Here is a 19,177-nt window from a genome sequence, read left to right as displayed (position 1 = left end):
TCCCTTTACAGCAGGAGCTGAAAGCCTGTTCTGGGCTGCATGTTGGTACAGTGTGAGCCCTTGGGCCTGGCAGCGCCCTCCGTGGGTAAGGCTGTGCCAAGCCAGTTCAGTGTCTGGGTGCTGTAGCTGTGAGTGGGGAGGGGAAAGATGCCTCTTTCCCTTGGCTGGGCCTGGCACTCAGAGCCCTCCCTGCCCTGGGAAGGCTGCCTGGGCCACAGCTGTGTGCTCCCTCACCCACCTTCAACTGTTCTTGACCCTGGGCCAGAATGCCTTCCCTCCTCAACTCCCAGCACCCCCCCTCCCCCCCAATACTCTGGCAGCCCCATGCCTCCCAAGGGAGAGCCCTCTCTGCACCCCAGCTGTGACTGGTTCCAGGGAGGACCTGAATCATCGAAGGGCCAGAGGTCAAACTGGAGAATGGGGGTGGGAAGCCTTGGACAGCATGTTCTCGCTGGCCAGGGTGAGCTGATCACGAGAGTTTCCAAAGCTGTGAGGCCATCAGAGCAGGAAAACACCTGACACCCTGGACCTGGGCTGGACCCACCACCCCCACCTCTCTACAGTCGCCCCAGTCCCAGGCGAGCCCTGAGTCCCCCTCCCCCACGCAGCTGCTGGAGGGGTATTTATAGCCCGAGCATGAGGGGGCAAGGACACGCGCTTTATTTCGGAAGTGATAAGTCCAGTTCCAGGTGGATGAACCCTGGAGAAACCAGGGCCCCTTCCCCCACTCCACTGTCACGGCCAGGGTGCTCGGGACAATCCCATCTCCCACCCAGCCCACCTAGAAATGGCTCCTTCTCAGTCCTGAGTGTGTGGGCCAAAGGAGTGGGTCTCTTTTTTCAAATTCAACCCCCCTCCCCTCCCCAGTTTTCAGATCCTGGGCTGCACTGCACCAACTCTCAACGTCCCCTGACCCAAGGGGCGATAAAACTCCGGGCCCTTTCCCAGAGGGAGCGCGGTGCGGCGCTGACCTCTAGTGGTCATGGCTGGTAGTGCAGAGCCACGGCCAGGCCTGAGCTGAGGGTACCACTGCCCCCCGCCACCCTCGGGCTCGGTTGGGACGGACCTCCTGCGTTCTCAGCCCTTTTCTCCCCGGCCCCATGCTCCGCCAGGTCGGGAAGAAAGCCCCGAAACTAGCTTCTCAGCTCCTCTTTGCTCCACTGCTGGGGTGCGAAGATCGTGCCTGGCAACACAGGCATCTGCGGGTAGCTGCCTTCCTGCCGGGCTGGGAACCCCGTGGGCCGGGTGGAGGGGCGGGCGGGGGCGGGAGGGGGGGGGGGAGACGGAGTTTGGTCTCACTCAACACACTGTCCATACTCCCAACTACGGCACAGGGCCAGGCACGCAGTTGATGTCTCTTTTATCTGTTCGTCAAATATTGGTGTAACACTTGCCAAGCCAGAGAGAAGAGGACATGGCCGGGGCTCCCAGGCTAGTCCTGGGGCCTGACCGTGTACCTTGCAAAGCCGCGCGAACAGTGTGGGAAACACCCGGCTGTGAAAGCTCAGAGGATCCGGGTCAGGGATGGGGGTCAGTCAAATCCATGGAGAAGGCGAAGATCTGAAAGACAAGTAGAAGTCAGTTCCGCAGAAGCCGAGAAAGGCATTCCAGGCAAGGGGTCAGCGATGGCAGAGGCGCCGCAGCAGGGCAAGCGCCTTGCACCTGGGGCCTGCCACTCGCAGCCGGGCTGGAGGGTGGGGCGGGGTCCCGCGCCTTGGGACGCTAGGGCTGTGATTGGCCAAGAGAGATCTGACGTGTTAGCTAACTGGCTGCCTTGATTGGGTCTCCAGTTGTTCCAAGGGAGGGAGCTGATGCACCGCCTCCCCCGCCCTGAGCAGGCGCGGCGCCGGGTGGGAGCAGGGCTGGGGGCTCCTCTGACCGCTCCTAGGGCTTCTCCAGTCTGCGATACTTCTTGCGCAGCACGGACACCGGGTCCTTGAAAAGCACTGGGTCCAGACGCAGGCGAGAGGAAACCAGGGGCATGTAGCCGAAACCTGCAGCCATCTGGTTGATGCAGTCTCGGGCTGTCGGCTGTGGCTCCGGACCCCCAGGCACCTAAAGGGGAAGAGAAATGCGTTGGAGGTCTCCTCTGTCCTTCCGAACCACGCCCCCCCCCAAAGCCCCCGAACCCTGCAGCAAAGAGGATTTGGGTTAGACAGTGAGAGGGAATCCCTTCCCCAGCCAGTGCCCTCCCAGTGCCAACCTGTCCCCCTTGTTCCTCACCAGTGGAGGTGTGGCCTCAAGATGCTGCTTCCCATAGGGCACCTTGATAGGGGGCAGCTTGGTGACTGCTGCTACCAGGAAGTTCATCAGGATGTCCACACAGGTGGGTGCTTCATCGGCCAGGGTTCTCAGAGCCTTGGGCAGGGAGTGGGTGAAGAGGGTGTGGTAATACCTGGGCAAAGGGGAATGACAGGCAGAGGCTGCAGCCAAATTCACACACCACCCCGCCCCACCGGGCTCCATTCTCCTCCCTCCTGACGTCACTCTCCCTTTGACTTCAATCCCCAAGGCTCTTTAGAACCCTCTGCCCCCCTCTCTGAGCCCTGGCCATCTCAGAGAGCTCACACCAGAAATACAAACCTCTCTGTACTGTTCTGTGCTCTGTGGTTCTGACATCTGTGCTCAGCAGATGGTGTACTCCTTGCCTTCTCCCTTACAGCTCCTTAGGGCCCCCACCCCTGGGCTCTGAAGTCTGAACTCAGCCCGAATGAGGTGGGGGAATCAGCTGGTTCCAAGGCCATTAAATATGGCAGCTCCAAAGACCAGCTTCGGGAAGGCTGTGGATTAACCAGGCTGATGTTGCTCTGGGTGAGCCTTGCTTCACACAGTCCTCCTACAGGACAACCTAGGTCCACCCTGCAGACCTTAGGGGTATTCTTCACCTGCTGAGAATTCCCTGCAGAATCTACTAGAGGTTCCAGGTTACACATACTTGGTTTAAACATGTCCAAGGAACCCCTCTAAAGGGGCCTTCTAGAATTCAGTCCCTGCCCCAAAGACAGGTGCTTCGGTCAACTTCTCAAAGGTCTGGGACAGATCTGGGCCTTGACCCTGGATCTCCAGGGTCACATAGTGACTGCTATGTTCACTCCCACAGCACCCTGCTTGTGGTTCAGAGAGGGGCGTCTCTGGCCCTCTGCTCCCAGGGCCAGGGCCGCCATCTTTACCTGTGGTAGAAGGCAGCTGACGTGAGAACCATGGAGAACTCGTTGGCCCTCTCAGCAGTGTAGCCCCAGCCACCCTGGGCCTCATCCCAGAAGTGGTTCCACGTCAGAAAGCCCACCATCCGCTCGGGGAAGCTCTGCCATACCAGAAAAGCAAAGTCCACCTGGCGAGATAGTTAAGTGAGGTCTGAGGAGGGACTTTCCGACCGGCTGGGAACATCCAGAGATACGGAGGCAAGGCCAGCCTAGCTCGGGGGACTCAGGGGAGAGGAGATTCGAGCATAAAATTCTCCAGGAGTGCTTGGGGGTGGGGGTGGGGTGTCCCAACTGGGAGAAACAATGCTTTTTCAGTTGGGAGGTGAAAATTGTTTTCAAGAGTCTGTGGAGCATGAGGGTGATTGGCTCCCTGGGATCGTTTCAAAAGTGGGAGGGTTTACCTCTGCTCTGGTCCTCTGCTCCTCCCCCTTCCAGGAATCTGAGGGGCTTCCGGGGCCCTCAGGCTCTGTCCCCACTACGCACTGGGCTCCTCGTGGGCCCAGCCCTCACCTCACTTGTGGTAACACTGCTGTGCCCATCGAGGCTGAGGATGGCATCCGTGCTGATGGCTCTGTGCGGCAAGAAGCGGTCACTGACCTGCAGTGGGAGGGAGGTGAGGCCACCTCAGCCGTGGGAACCGTCCCCAGGCTCCCACGGTGACTGTCTGCATATCTGCTAAGCAGGAGCCCCTGCGGACGTGCTGTAGAAGGAAGGGCAGTGCAAACAGCAAAGCTTCCTGGACTTAGGACCTGGAACTCACTCGACGTCTCTGCACTTCAACCTCTCCTTTGGTAAAATGGGGCAGTTGGTATCTAGGGGCCCTTCTGGTTTCAACACCTCAAGATTCCTCTCTTGTCACATTGCATGTTTACCTCACCCTGCGAGAGGTAGTCAGACATCCTTCATGTGAGAGAAACGGGTCCGGAGAGATGAAGGGCCTCGCCCACAAGCACATAGCACACAGCATCCAGGCTTCTTAGAAGCCACCCTCCTCTGGCCCAATTTGCTGCCATCTCTCCCCATTTCCTTAAGGTCCCAGGTATCTCTTCTAGCTCATCCAAGACAGCTGACATTACTCCCTCTGCCTCCTTTCATCACATAAAACCCCCGTTCTCTGGAAGCACAATTCAGAAGGGCCAGGGATGGAAGAGAATCATTTCTATTAGGTCTGCTGCTGAAACCCACGTCAGACCATCAGCTCCAGGAAGCTCTGCCACAGCACGAGAACAAAGTCTGCCTGGAGAGATACTTAAGTGAGGAGTAAGGGAGGACTTCCTCACCAGCTTCAGGCCTAACTTGAAGTCCAGATTTGGCTCAGGCCCAAATAGAGTCCTCTGTGTGTGCCCTCCCCAGTTCCCAGCATGCAGGGGCAGAATCCCTCCTTCCTGTGCCCCTCTCTGCTCCTCTCCTCACCTTCCTCTGCCCATCCATGACTGTCAAGGGCACTGCTGTCTCAGGCCACCTGGATGGGGGTGGCTTCTCACTGCTCCAGAGAACCAAGATCTAGGAGGAAAGGGGGGTGTTCCTGAAGGGAGAGCAGCTGTGTTTGTGAATTTGGGCAAGAGTTTAGTTGGAGCCAAGGTCTTTCATTGCTGCCCTGTTTTTGCCTCTGGGGTTCTGGAAGGCAGAAATTCCAGTGACGCAAAGGCAGCTACCTATAGCACTAGAACTGAAGAGAGTCAGTTGTCGGGGCACCTGGATGGCTGTCGGTTAAGCGTCTGGCTTCGGCTCAGGTCATGATCTCACAGTTCATGAGTTTGAGCCCCACGTCGGGCTCTGTGCTGACTGACAGCTCAGAGCCTAGAGCCTGCTTCAGATTCTGTGTCTCCCTTTCTCTCTGCCCCTCCCCTGCGCATGCTCTATCTCTTTCTCAAAACGAAATAAACATTTAAAAAAGGAGATAGAGTCAGTCGTGGTAACCCCTAGCCTGGGCCCTGACCCCATGTCCCATCCCCATCTTCTCTCAAAAGGCTTTCATTCTCTTCTGCTCCTTTATCGTTCTCAGCCCAGCTCAAATGTCGCATCTGTGGATCTGCTCTGTGTGTTGCTGGCTGAGTTAAGTGCTTCCCTCCCCTGTGAATCCTCTCAAGGCTACGTGGCTTCTCTGGGAGTGAGATTTGACAGTGTGTGCCAGGGAAGGGAATGCTGACTGAATCTGAATCCAGGGCAGAATCCTTTCCTGCTTTTTCTCTGCATCCCCAGCATCAAGCCCATGGCCGGACACTCAGAGAATGACTGATGGGTTAACACATGAATGTAGGTTTACTTCTCCAGCCTCCCCAAGGGGCACCTGCTTTTTAGATGATTTTGTCAATTTCCATGAGGGAAGGAGGGAGGAAAGGAACAAGAAACTTGGGACTTAAATAGGAGGGCAGGGATGTGCCTCCCCGCAAAATGCGTGGTTATGCTTGGGGTCTAGATGGTCTTCAAGGGCCCTGACCTTGTCCCACCCCCCCACCCTGGATCCCAAGACCCCAGCGGGCAAGGGGACAGACCTGGGCACAGTTCTGGGAGCCTGCCACCGCCTGGATGAGCTTCAGAGGGGGCTGACCTGGGGCCCCCACCCAGATCAGGGCGCTGAACCTGCCCACAGGGCGCGAGCCTGAGGGAATGAGACACGGTTGTTAGGGTAGGAGGGGACCGGACCGCCTAAAGAGTGACCTGAGCTGGGGACTCCGGGAGCCAGGAGAGCTGTTGGAGAATCAGGGAAGGGCTTGGCGGGACTGTATGGTTGAGGCTGGGACAGACTTGGAAAGAGTTAGTTGGTGAAGGGACTTCAAGTTGTCCCACCCCCAGGACGTACCCCATTGTCCCACCCCCAGGGCGTACCCCGTTGTAGGTGGTAGAAGGGGAAGTCCGAGGGGCTTGTGGAAAAAGTGGGCAAGGCCAGGAGTGCACCCGGGGGGCTGTTCCACAGTAGCGAGGCGTGAGCAGATGCTCCAAAGATCCGGTCCTGAATAATCTGTGAAATGAGAGGGCTGTGCAGAGGCAGTGGCCGTCGTGGCTGTGGGCGGGGTCTGGGGAAGTGCGGCCGGGGCCCTGGCGGAGCCCCGCCCCTCCCCCTCCAGGCTCCGGGGAGGGCAGCAGCTGCGTCACCAAGGGGTTCAGGCGCAGAAATCCAGGGTAGGGACACTCAGTGATGGTGTCCGGAGTTGGCGGATGACGATGTGCTTGCTCCCTCCCTTTCTTTCCTCACTCATGGCAGACATCGCTAGCAAGTTGTGACATTCTTTGTGGACCCAGAATCTCTTTTAACCCAGCACCCCAGGCAGCCACTGCCCATCACCTGGCCTGGCAAGGTGGCACGTGCTTTGAAATCTATTGACCAGAGCTGTCCTTCTACAGAGGGGGAAACTGAGGCCAAGACTGGAGAAGGCACTTGTCCAAGAGCTCAGAGTCAAGTCTCAGATTCATCCTGAGGCATCTTCAAGGGGGACGTCCAAATACTGGGGCAGAAGAAGTGTCCAGAGAGAGGGGTGCGGAGAAGGAGCAGGGGAGAGGCAGGAGCCAAGCACCATGGCCCCCAGCATGTAAGTGCCCCTCACCTCCAGAGTGGTATGCGTGACCTTCTCCACTGAGGAGAAGTAGGCATCCCATAGAAACTGGGTCTGCTGACGCAGGGCAAGGACCCGCGTGAGGGGCATCTCCTGGAGGGCAGCGAGGACCTGAAGCACGGAGAGAGAAAAGGAGAAGTCATGGGGCCTTGTCTTTGACTGACTCTGGGGTGGGGACAATCCAGGTTGGAGGTCTGGGAACCAGAAGCCTTCTCCCCACGGTTTTTCAAGTGGGTTAGCTGCAGCTACCCTTGGCCAAGTCCCAGGTGACTTAGCAGTCAAGAGTTCAAGGGTCACACAGAGCTGGGCCTAAATGCCACTTAGTAACTGTGTGACTGCAGACAAACTACTTAGCCTCTCTGAGTCTTTGTCCTCATCTGTAAAGAGGGGATGGTAATAGTACCTGCCTCATAGGGTAATTGTGAGGATTAAATGAGATAATACACAGTAAGTGCTGTAAGTAGCGACTGGTAAGCTATTGACTAAGCGACTGGTAGCTATTATTATTAACTGCCATACCGCTCTCACTTCTCAGGGGATTCAAGGCTTATGCATACGTTTTTCAGAGCCAGGCAGGTTAGTTTCATCAGCTGGAAAAGTCACTGTGCATTTTGTTTTCCCCACCCCAGCCTCCATGGAGGCACTCAGATTTGGGATTTTCTGTGGCTTTCCTTTAAGTTAGTCCAGTCATGGACCAGTGGAGCTGGGCCCATGGAGATCATCTGATCTAACCTATCCCATTGTACAGATGGGGGAACTGAGGCTGGAAAAGGCTCACAACTTGCTCTTAGTACCCTCAGGAGTTCTGATCCTCTGGGAGCCCCAGAGGCTTGGGGTTTGGGGCAAAATCATCAATATGCACATAAGAGGATAGGAATGAGGACTGAGATCAGTCTGGGGGCCAGTCCCCATCCTGTAGGCAGGGCCCTGAGCTACCTGAAATGGGAGCCTCTCATCAGCTACAATGGCCGCCTTGGTCCAATCGATGACCTCGGAGAAGGGCAGCTCCCACCGAGGGCTGAGAAGCACAGGGATGCAGCCAGCCTGGGGGAAACAGGAGTCACTGGGGAGCCCAGTCCTATATCCTACACACATTCCCCCTCCCTTGGTTCCAAATTAGCAGCTGATTTGGTTGGGGGCAAGGGGCAAAGAAGAGAGAAAAGTGGGTTATTCTACAGAGGGTGTGGTGAGTGTGGCTGTAGGCACGCCTGAGTCCCAGAGTAAAGGAATGGGCTGCTCCCTGCCCCTTCCCGTTGGCCTGAGTCCAGAAGTACCCTGCCAGCTCCGGAGTGTGGGGGACAGGGACAGGGGATGCCTAAGTTGGGGTTGTACCTGCAGGGCTTGAAGGAAGTGCAAGGCATCAGGACGGTGGCCGGGAATGAGGCAGAAGGTGGCATTGGGTAGCGTTCCCCCAGGGTGGCTCCTAAGGAGGTACAGGAAGGGGTCCCACACATATGAGGCCTGAGACAGCGGCCCCTCACCCCACCTGGCTCCCTGGATGGTTCCCCAACCCCCCCCACGAACACTCGCAAATTCAGAACATGCAAGCCCATCATCTGTGCTTCATACATTAACCCTCATGCACACACACAGCCACACACTGAACACTAACACACACCAAGCTTCACACTTGCCCCTCACTTGTGGTTGGGCTAGGAGGCAGGAGCCCTGGGTTCTAGTTCTGCCTCTACCCTTGGTGGTCTTACACATCTCCCCTTCTCTTCTCTGGATCTCGGCTTCCTCATTTGCAAAATGGGAGGTAATGGGACCAGCTGTTTCCAAGGCCTGGTCTGACTTGGACAGGCACACGTTTGCCAGCCCACTGCTCTGCCACACGCAGATTCTGGGGCAGCCCTCACCTGATTGGCCCCCTTGCCCAGCCTTCCCCCCAGCCCGAGAGCCCAGGCCCATGAAAGGCTCCTCTGTCAGGAGGTGGGCTGGGCCCCCAGCCTGGAACCGCACAGGAAGCTGCTGCCCAGAGGCCCCCTTGCCCAGAGGACAGGCCCCCTCTGTTCCCCCCACCTTCTCCCCCCACCCCCTGGGCCACACTCAGGCTGTGTGTATTTGTGGGGGGATGGGCAGGAGCCACCTCCCTGCAAATGCCCACCCAGGGAAGCAGTGCTCATGACCTAGCTACTGGGAGGTGCAGGGAGGACCTGGAGGGGCAGGACTCCTGGGCTCACACGCCTGCTCAGAATGGGACTGATGAATATGGCCCCGAGGGTCCCAGACCCTCCTCAGCTACAGCCTATCTGGTCTGAGTCTGAACCTTCAAGAAGCAGTCCTTGGAGTGCTTAGCCTCTGGACTAACCCCCACTGAACAGATGGGGGGGGGGACTGAATCTCAGAGAGACCCAAGGACTAGCTGAGGGTCTCAGAAAGGGTTGGAGCAGAGCTGGAACTAGAATCAAATATGCTAACTCCTGCCCCTGGGTTATCTGAACTACCCCACTGCTGCTGCTTAGGGGGTCTCCCAGGGGTTCTGCCTCCTGCCTTCTGTCTCCACTGCTCAGGTGGCCACCAGGCTTCTTCTGGGAGACAACAGGACAACAGGACATTCTCCACCTCATTGGTGCCACAGCACCAGCCAGCCACAGCCCTCCTCCCCTCCCCAGTAAAGCCCTTGGGGGCTGAAAACCCATAAGTTTACGGCTTCAGAGAACCCAGAGACAAAGAGCTTTCTGAATAAACTGTACCCTCAGTCCTCACAAACCTCCACTGTCCTCTCCTCTGTGTCTCTGTATATCCTTCTCCTGAGGGAGTGCCTGGGACACCCCTCTCTGCCTTATAACCCAAGGAATTCTTCCTACTCGATCTTAAAATGTCTAAGCTCAAACTTCGCCTCCTCTGGGAAGCCCTCCTTGATCTTTCCAGAGATGGCTCCCTCCTCTCTGCCCCCACGGCTTCTGTGTGCACCACAGTGGTAATGAGCCATGCCAGCTTTTACTGAGCATGTACTTTGTTCAGGCACTACATGCTTTACACATATTAACTTCCTTCTCACGGCAACTCCCTCAGAGATGGGAAGTACATGCTGTTAGTGCCCTGTTTGCAGATGAGGAAACCGAGGCCTAGAGAGGTCACATAGCTCTGAAGTAGAGGAGACACCAAGGTAGCTGGCACAGCATCTCTCTGCTTAACAATGTGTGTCATAACCAGTGACTTATCTGTCTCTCCCATAAGACCGAACAGCTTAAGGACAGGGGCCATGCCTTCCTCACCTTAGCATCCCCGGGGCCTAGCAGAGCACCTGGCAGAGAATGGACAGGTAATGGGTGCTAAATGAATGAACGTTCAGTGTGCAGTAAAGGATAGACGCAGGACCATGGACCAAATGTCCAAAAGGTCATTTTCAGCACAAGTTGTAGTAATGGATCTGGCAGAGTAGTGAGTGGGTGGCCTTGAGAGATGGTGAGATCCCCATTGGTAGAGGTAAACAAGCAGATCTGGATCAGCACCTGAATGGGTGTGTGAGTGTGTTATGGAGGGGGCTGCATGGTAACTGCCAATGAAGTCTTAGGGTCCTGTGACCATATAAGGTACTTGCCCCAGACTCAGGGTCTCAGTGCCCAAGATGGAGTCAGTGTGGCTCCACCATGGCCCCATGGCTCCACTGGGCTCTATTGAGGCCTGGCTATAGCCAGGGCCACGTTGTGACCTCCATGTGTCCTAGGTGCTTTGGCCTTTGGGGCCCCTCTGCTATTAAAAAAAAGGGGGGGTTGGCTCAGTCAAACATCTGACTTCAGCTCAGGTCATGATCTATATCTGTATCTCTCTATATATAAATTACATTTGATCATTGTTGGTATAAAAATGAAAATACCAGAGTACCTGGCTGGTTCAGTTGGTGGAACATGTGACTCTTGATACTGGGGTTGTATGTTCAAGCCCATGTCAAGTGTTGAGATTATTTAAAAATAAATCTTAAAAAGAGAAGTGGCACCTGGGTGGCTCAGTCAGTTAAACGTCTGACTCTTTTTTTTAAAAAATTTTTGCGTTTATTTTTGAGGGAAAGAGAGAGCAACAGAGCACGAGTGGGGGAGGGGCAGAGAGAGAGGGAGACACAGAATCCGAAGCAGGCTCCAGGCTCTGAGCTGTCCCCACAGAGCCTGATGGGGGGGCTCAAAGTCATGAACTGTGAGGTCATAACCTGAGCCGAAGTCAGATGCTCAATCTACTGAGTCACCCAGGCACCCCTAAGCGTCTGACTCTTGGTTTCAGCTGAAGTCATGATCTCACAATCATGAGATTGAACCCTGCAGTGTGTTCTACGCTGGGCGTGGAACCTGCTTAATTAAGATTCTCTCTCTCGGGGCGCCTGGGTGGCTCAGTCGGTTAAGTGTCCGACTTCGGCTCAGGTCACGATCTCGCGGTCCGGGAGTTAGAGCCCCGCGTCAGGCTCTGGGCTGATGGCTCAGAGCCTGGAGCCTGCTTCCGATTCTGTGTCTCCCTCTCTCTCTGCCCCTCCCCCGTTCATGCTCTGTCTCTCTCTGTCTCAAAAATAAATAAACGTTAAAAAAAAAAAATTAAAAAAAAAAAAGATTCTGTCTCTCCCCCTCTGCCCCTCCCCTGCTTGTTGGTGAGTGCGTGCCCACACACACGCTCTGTCTCTCTCAAAAACAATTAAAAAAAGAAATATTAATATTATATATTAAAACATTTTGTTTTGTTTAAATTATTTTTTTTTCTTTTTTCTTTTAGAGAGGGAGGGAGCATGAGCAGGGGAGATGAGCAGAGAGAGAGAATCTTAAGCAGGCACCATGCTCGGCACAGAGCCTGACACAGGGCTTGATCCCGTGACCCTGGGATCATGACGTGAGTTGTTTTTTTTTTTTTTTAATTTTTTAAATGCTTATTTATCTTTGAAAGAGATAGAGAGACACAGTGCAAGTAGGGGAGGGGCAGAGAGAGAGAGGGAGACCCAGAATCCAAAGCAGGTTCCAGGCTCTGAGCTGGCAGCACAGAGCCCATCGTGGGGCTCGAGCTCACAACCTGGGAGATCACGAACTGAGCTGAAGTTGGACACTTAACCGACTGAGCCACCTGAGTTGAAATCAAGAGTCAGATGCTCAACTGACTGAGCCACCCATGCACCCCAGAACATTTTCTTCTATTTAAAAGTTCATTTTTTTCTTCTGATTTTCAAAGAAACGAAAATATTTTCACGGGTCCCTAAAAGTGTCATGGGCCCTAGGCACCGCGCCTCCTATATCCAAAGGAGAAAGGCCAGGGGACTTGAAAACATGAATTGAATTTATGTTAAAAAAAAAAAAAAACCAAATGGGGGAGAGCACATATACGTGTTGTTTGTGCACACACAGAGTACCTCAGAAAAGACACAAGAGAAGCTAGAAACGGTGTTTGGCTCCAGGAAGGAAAACTGGGTGGCCAGAGACAGGGGTGGGAGGGAGTTTTGCTGTATGCCCTTTTGTGCCTTTGGAATTTGGTACCATGTGAATGAATTCCCTATTCATAAAAATAAATAAGTAACAATTTAAATGGGTGGAGGCTTATTCCAAAGGAACAGAAGACTGTTCAGCGAAGGTGGAAAAATGTGGGCTTTGTGGCCAGAAGTGCAGGGTTTAACCCCAGACTCCACCGCTGCCGCTGTCCCTCTAGCTGTCCCATCAGAAACCTGAGGGAGGCCGTGGTGAATCGAGGAGCTGGTCACCAAAGAGCCTCGGCTGGCTCCCTCCCCCTCTCGGAGCCTCAGTTTCCTTTTCCCTGAAATGGGAATAATAATACCTCCCTTGAAGGGTACTTGAGTGTGCACGACTTGTGCAAAGTGGCTGGCGCAGCACCTGGCCCAGAGCAAGCTCTCCCCACGTGTTGGCTTCCGCCCCTCCCCCGCCCAGTGAATATGGGACAGTGGCCGTGGGATGGTGGCAGAGACTATGAATTGCCTCTTTCTCTGGCCAGTACTTGTTTATTCAGGCCACCCCCCGAGGGCTGCCCTGTGGCTGGTGGCCTCCCTCTCATTCCGTCCCTATACTGTCTGGCTGGTTCAGGCAGCTGCGCGGCACCTCAGGGAAACCGAGGCTCCAGCTACTCCGGAGATTATAAGTCCCGTCCCCTGCAGGTGGGCTGAGGCCAAAGAGAGAACTTCTGGAAGTTCAGAGGGCAGTCCGAGGCTGCCAGCCATCACACCTTGGGAACACGCTCATCAACAATGCTACTTAGAGGGTGGCCCCCACTGATTAGGAAGCCTTGACCAGTTCTGGCCAATTTTGGATCAATCGGTAAACATTCACGAGCCAACAGTTCACCTACTGAATGCAGCTCCTTTACTGTCGGTTTCTCAACGCAGCTCAGACTGAAAGAGCTTTCAGATTCACCAGTCAGCAACTGCATACAGCAGTAACTAAAGTCAGCTACAACTTCCTCTAATCAAGAATAGCTAAGTGCCTAATCAGAAAGTGAGGCAGGGCCCTGGCGAGCAAGAGAAACTTGTTCATGGGCGGTAAGCTCTGTCTGAGCTCTGAGTTTGAGGTGCCTGGAGCGGGGGGGGGGGATCCCCAACTTTTCAGGTCACTGCTGAGGATGCCTGCTAGGGGTGGGTCCAGGCAGAAGGGCAAGTCATGTGCCTTCAGGAGGGAGAGTGATTGCATTCCCATGAGACCCCCTGAGCCGCAGAGGCGAAAATGGAGCTTGGCCACGTGAAGAATTCCTAGGAGGGAGGTAGAGCTGAAAATAGCCCATGTTGTTCTAGCAGAGAACAGGGAGATACCTGAGGGAGGGAGCGACAGAAGGACACCAGACTGACAGGTTCCAAATCGGGTCTGCCCCAGAGATGGAGAAGGAACCCTCTGCCCCAGGGGCCCCGGACAACCTCCAAAGGGCTCTGGTTCCTGCCTGCTCAACCAGCCTTTTGGACACCGCTGGGCTCCTGGGGGTGCAGGAGAGGTAGGGTGCTTAGGGGTTAACTGCCCCATCACCTGAAGCGTGTCACCCCAACTAGCCTGGGGAGAGAGCAGTTTCTGAGCAACTCTCCACGTCCCATAGGCCACCCTGCCCCTTATACGTCTCCAGGTGGCAAGTTCTTCTGGAGGTCTGACCCCATTCATATTTGTCGTAACCCAAAGCTGTTTCCTTGAGAGGCTAATCCCCCAAGTTAGACACAGGAGCAACTTCCATCTGTGACCAGCTCTTAATCTCCACGGCTCTGAGGCATTTGATGGGTTGATTGTAAACGCTTGGTTAAAACTCCGAATTCTAATGCTTCAGGCTCTGGAAATAAGCAACTCTGGATGTAAACACTGGCTGTGCTCTTGTTGTCTGGATGGCCTCAGACAAGTTACTTAACCTCTCTGAGCTTAGCGTCTGGTACACAAACAAATGACAGCAGTTAGTATTATTTTATTGTAACTATTATTTCTAACTTGGGACAGAGTGACCACTATAGATGTGTATGTTAAAATATTAGGGAAGGAGGAACCGGAGTAAGAGAAAAAGAGTAAGTAGGAGGGAGGCATGTTTTTGTTTTTAAAGACTCCCCCAAGGGAGACTCCAGAATCCACTTCGGACACCCCTTACGGCAAAGCACCCTCTTGGTGGTGTTTTCTCTCTGTCTAGCCTGATCCCCTCCTGTTGCAGCTGAGGCCAGGCCGGTTCTCCCATCCCATCTCAATCCTGCCCTCCACCCTGCCCTCTGAGCTCATTCCCACTGCAGACCCTTCCCACCCAGCCCCCAAGGGTAAAGGTCCACTTACTGCTCGGGTCCACGGTCCTGCTCACAGCGCCCATCCCAGGGACAGGCAGAGGGGTCAGTGCCTGCTGTGCGCCACCCGCCCCTCTCCTCTGCCAGGGCTAGCAGGGGCACCCCGGGGTGGGGGCTGTGCTGTCGCAGCCGGCCAGGTGCCCCACCTCGCAATGGGTGGGCTTCAGGGAGAAGCGGGAGGGCCACGTCAAAGCCAGGCCGGAAGGTGTCCACTGTGGGGCTGGCCTTGGCCACCATCGCCCGTCCCAGCTGGAAGGTCTGGGGGCAGGGGGCTGGGTGGAGATCGAGGACCAGATGGTTCCTTCCCCCATTCCATTGCTGGGGCACTGGGCTGCACTCTCCAGCTGGGACTTCCAGGCTGAGGAAGAGGAGGAGGCAGGCCTCCTCAGGGCTGGCCGTGTGGTAGCGGGAGCTCTCAATGGAAGCCAGGATCTTGCGGTGAGCGGCAGAGATGGGTCCAGCCACCGGGTGCACGAATACCTTGAGACCACCAGTCCTGCACTTCGAGGCGTCAAAGCAAGCCCCCCAGTCGCAGCCGCCACCACGGGGTGCTTGAGGAGGTTGAGGGGCATCTTCTGGGAGTTCCCCAGGCTGGGAGAAACTCGGCAGGAGCTCTGTATCCAGCCAGCGGGGCCAGCCTTGGGGGGCACTTGCCCAAGGTCTGGCAGGCACTGCCAGGCGGAGAAGGGGGAAGACTCTCAGGAGGACGAGGAGCCAAGAGGCCGAGAGTGCCAGCCAGAGGGACTTGCCTCTCCACGACTGCATGTGGCCACCCGCAGCCAGGGCTGGGGGAAAGCAGGAGCAGGGGCTTGTGGGTGGAGCTGGAATCAGCCTTCTAGTTCAGCGTCTTCATTGTTGTAGATGGGAAGACTGAGGCCCATGGAGAGCAGGCTGCCTGTGTGAGGTCAAACAGCAGGTCACCAGCCAGGCACAAGGAGCCCAGGTAGGACCCGGCTTTCTGGCCTTGCCTTCCTACAGTCAGGAATCTGCTTCGTTGGCCTTCGGACAGCCAAGCCAGCCTTTGCCCTCTCAGCAGGGCCCCCTGCCCCTGGGCACTGCTCAGCTGATGCAACCCTGACCGCACTGCAAGGCCGTGTCCTTCTGTCCTCCTGGCTGCACCCCCTGACCTTGGCCTCAAAGGAGAGGCGGGCAGTCTGCCAGGCCATGGGGGACCCGTGGGGGCTCTCACAGGAGGTGGCTTGGCCAGCATGCAAGGCTGGCCTCCCCAATCCTCCCCTTGCCCAAGTGGCCCCCGAGTAGCCCTGGCCGCCCCTGTGCCCACTGGCGGGCACTTCTGGGCTGTGGGCCTAGTGGCTGGAGCTAAAATTAGACCCTGCGCCCCATGTGGGCTATCAGGGTCAACTGAGGTCAAGGCCCACTTAAGCAGTGCCCTCCGCCTGGGGGGCCGGGAGTGCTCTGGGTCCTAGTCTTCTCCCACCCTGCCGCTGTCCCCCCCAGCTCAGGGAGCTCGACTCCTCCTCCCCCACCCCTAGCAGCCGGTTCTGCACCCTCTGGCTTGGAGCTATCTTGGTGCAGAGGCCAGGGACCCTGCCCCACGCCCTGTCCCGTGGCCCCCCCGCAGCCCTGCCGGTGTCTTTTCCCGGTCCCTCTCAGGGTTGCATCTGGCCCCGACTAGATCTCTTTCCCAGCCTGGCTCCTCCCCTGCCAGCCTGGATTCGCTCCTGCCTGGGAGGCAGGGTCTCGGCTTAACCCCTTCCAAACCGGTTTCCTCAATGGCCAATAATCCTCAGCAGCAGGACCCGCACCTCACAGTTTGCCTCAGGCTGTCACAGCCTGAGTCTCTGAATTCACACACGCGCCCTCCAAGGAAGAGGTCGAAGAGGTTGTCATTCTTTACAGGTGAAGAAAAGTGAAGCTCAGAGAGGAGAGTGGTATCTTCCTAAACTAAGAGGTGGCAGAGCAGGGATTTGAACCCTGAACTCCTGACCATACTCCTTAGAGCTTCCCCCTGGCCACGCCAGCTGGGGGTATGTTTGCAGGGAGTCTATAAATCAGCTGATGAGAAAGTCAACAGATGAGAAAAGTGGAGCGGGAAGGGGTGGGGGGAGGCAGGGGGAGGATGGGAGGGGTGGGTGTTGTTGGGTAAGATCCTCTCAAGGATTCCCAGGATCGGTCCCTCCTCCTTCAGCACCACCTCTCAATCTCATCTAGCTGCAGCCTTTTGGGGCCCACTCCTGGCACCTCTCACAGGTGCCCAGGTCTGCCTTTGTCTAGAGCTCTGTAGGAGAGGTCTTGGTGCTCATCTTCCAGTCCATATGGTAAGTTTTACCTGAGGTTGAACTTGACTGTCTGTTAGTCCACAGCCATTGAGGGGTTCCCTTGCTCAGTTTCTTCGTCTGTGCTCTGAAAGGGGAATCAGGAATGGGTGATGTTACCCACTGAAGAATCACCGAGGCGAAGAGGGAGACACAGACGCTGGCTGCCAGGAACCCCAGGCTGACCCTCTGGGAGGGAGGCCACAGGGAACTGGCCAACTTGGAGTGAACTCTGCCTCTACCTCTTAACAGCTGGATGAGCCGGGGCCTCTGTCCCCTTATCTCTAGATGAAAGTAAGGATCTTCACCATGAGATGGTTGGCAGGTTAAATCCAGGCCTATCCCATGGGGTCCCTCTGAAAGTGGCAGCCTCCTTTCCTTGCTGGCCTTCCTTTGATCTGAGAGGGCCACTGATCTGACCGGAGAGCCACCATGCGCAGCCGGTCTGAGGGAAGAACACGGTTCATTCACCCAAGAATGTCCCCAAAATGGCCAGCACAGGGGAAACCTGGCCTCTTTGCCCACAGTGTCTGTCCCTAGGGATGGACTGACTTTCCCTGCACGCATCAGGCTTTGCCACAGGAGAGAGGCCTTTGCTCTTGCTGTCTGCTGCCCCTGCCATTCACCTGACTCAGCTAACTCCATCTCATCCTACAGGAATCAGCCAAAGGCTCCCCTCCTGCAGGAAGCCTCCTGACTTTCCTGGGGCTTGGTCTGATTACTCTAGGTTCTCCTGCCGCTTTTCATCCTTCTATCCCTGTACTCATTCATTCATTCATTCATTCATCGAACAAATACTTAATGAGTACTAAACATGGGCCAGGTTTTGTGCCAGGCAAAGAACAATAACGGCTAACATTCACATTATGCTTACTTTGTACCTCGCACAACTCTGAGTGCAAGTGTGTCAGCTCATTTACTCCTCTCCTAGGGGGGCTCTGAGGAAGGTACTGCTATTGTCCCCATTTTACAGATGGGAATGCAGAGGCCCAGGCAGTTAGGTAACGTGCCTAAATTCCCACATCTTAGCCAGGCTTTGGATCCGGTCAGTCCATTCCTTTAGCCATTGTACCCGTCTCCTGAGTGAGACAGGTACACCCCCATTCTTGCAGAACTGCACCTTCCCTGAGAAATACCAGGATGCAGGCAATTACAGAACGAGGGGAGGGGGGACTGAGGGAGTGCACAGAGGAGCTGCCGAACGCCGGGGCCAGAGAAGTCATCTCAGGCAGTGACTCCTACCCTAAGATTTGACAGACGAAGTATGTTTTTTTTAGAAAAACCACTGTGGCTACCCCTATGGGAACAGACAGGAAATGGCAAGAGTGGAGGCAGGGACCACTTTTGTTTTTTTTTATGGTTCATTCATTCACTCATTCCACAACTACTTAAGGAGCCCTCGCCGCGGGCCAGGCAGGATCTAGAAGCAGGGAACAAAGCAGAGAGAATCTTGCCCTCATGGAGTTCACATTCCAGGGTGGGGAGATTGGCAATGAACGAAAAGAAATCTCTCCTGTTATTTGGCAACAAATATGGAGAAAGGGAGGGGCTGCAGAGTTACATGGGACCAACAGGGAAGGCTGGCTGAAAAGCTGGCATCTGCCAGGGAGTGAGTGGAGAGCGTGTGCGAGGTCAGGTCACTCCAGCAGCAGGGGAGAAGCCAGGGCGCAGGTTCTGGGGTGGGGGCGGGGTGCGTACATGCGACGTGAGAGGCATGGTCTGCCTTGTCTCTGTGACACCTCTCAGACTTCAGGGAAGAAGCTGGCGTCGGGACAGAGACAGGAGCGGGGAGCCCCGGTGGCCCAGGTGAGCCACGCAGGGGAGCCCTGACGGTGGCTGGGAACCAGGGTGGCAGGGGTGAGAAGTAGTTGGATTCTGGGCATATTTCGAGCTAGGGCAAAATGACAGATTTGGTGATGGACTGGATGTGAGATTTGGCCTGAGCCATGAGCAGGATGGAGCTGCCATCAACGGGGATGGGGAAGACTGAGTGGGGAGCCAATCTGGGGGAGAAGGTCAGGAGTTCAGTTCTGGGGCTTTAGCCTCACTCATGCTCCTCATCCCAGCACTAAGGTAATAAATGTCCAACAAATACTTGTTGAATGAGTGAATGAATGGATGGGCGGACAAAGCTGGCAGGGCTAGGATGTCAGGGCCGGCTGGTGCAGGGCTCGGTAGGGGACCACTGCTCCTGCTCCCCCAGCCCAGGCACCCTGGCTGGCTTCTGCCTGTGTCCACACTTGCGAACACACGCAAGCTGACCCCTACCTTCGGCCCTGCGAGGGAGGCTCGCAGGCTGGCTGGGCCCTGGGCTCGTCTGGCCTGCGATTCGCATGGTCGCCCTGCAGCTTGGATGGAGGAAGAGAAGGCAGGGCATCCTGGCAGGCAGGACTGAGCTGGGCTCATGCTAAAAATATACCGCTGGGC

At 55.8% G+C, this 19,177-nt stretch overlaps 1 protein-coding gene across 3 annotated transcripts; it reads right to left on the bottom strand.

The window, feature by feature from the left end:
- Positions 1-637: 637 nt before the first annotated feature.
- EXTL1 (exostosin like glycosyltransferase 1) lies at positions 638-16,016 on the bottom strand. Of its 3 annotated transcripts, XM_043574115.1 has the most exons (12): positions 14,467-16,013; positions 8,090-8,180; positions 7,694-7,801; positions 6,749-6,868; positions 6,033-6,165; positions 5,699-5,805; positions 4,617-4,706; positions 3,714-3,800; positions 3,171-3,331; positions 2,224-2,395; positions 1,880-2,055; positions 638-1,560 (listed from the first exon to the last, which is right to left on the bottom strand). In XM_043574115.1, exons 1-11 carry the CDS (start codon positions 15,237-15,239, stop codon positions 1,885-1,887), a joined length of 2,013 nt encoding a protein of 670 aa, XP_043430050.1. In that variant the 5' UTR covers positions 15,240-16,013; the 3' UTR covers positions 638-1,560; positions 1,880-1,884. The 3 variants fall into 3 exon arrangements, with proteins under 3 accessions (XP_043430050.1, XP_043430049.1, XP_043430051.1); XM_043574114.1 differs by having other exon boundaries at positions 638-2,055; positions 14,467-16,014; XM_043574116.1 differs by lacking the exon at positions 4,617-4,706 and having other exon boundaries at positions 638-2,055; positions 14,467-16,016.
- Between the last annotated feature and the right edge of the window lie 3,161 nt (positions 16,017-19,177).

This window comes from Prionailurus bengalensis, chromosome C1 (assembly GCF_016509475.1).
Source record: "Prionailurus bengalensis isolate Pbe53 chromosome C1, Fcat_Pben_1.1_paternal_pri, whole genome shotgun sequence".
NCBI lineage: Eukaryota > Metazoa > Chordata > Mammalia > Carnivora > Felidae > Prionailurus > Prionailurus bengalensis.
Note: the sequence above shows the minus strand (reverse complement) of the source record. Positions and strands in the feature narration are given on the sequence as shown.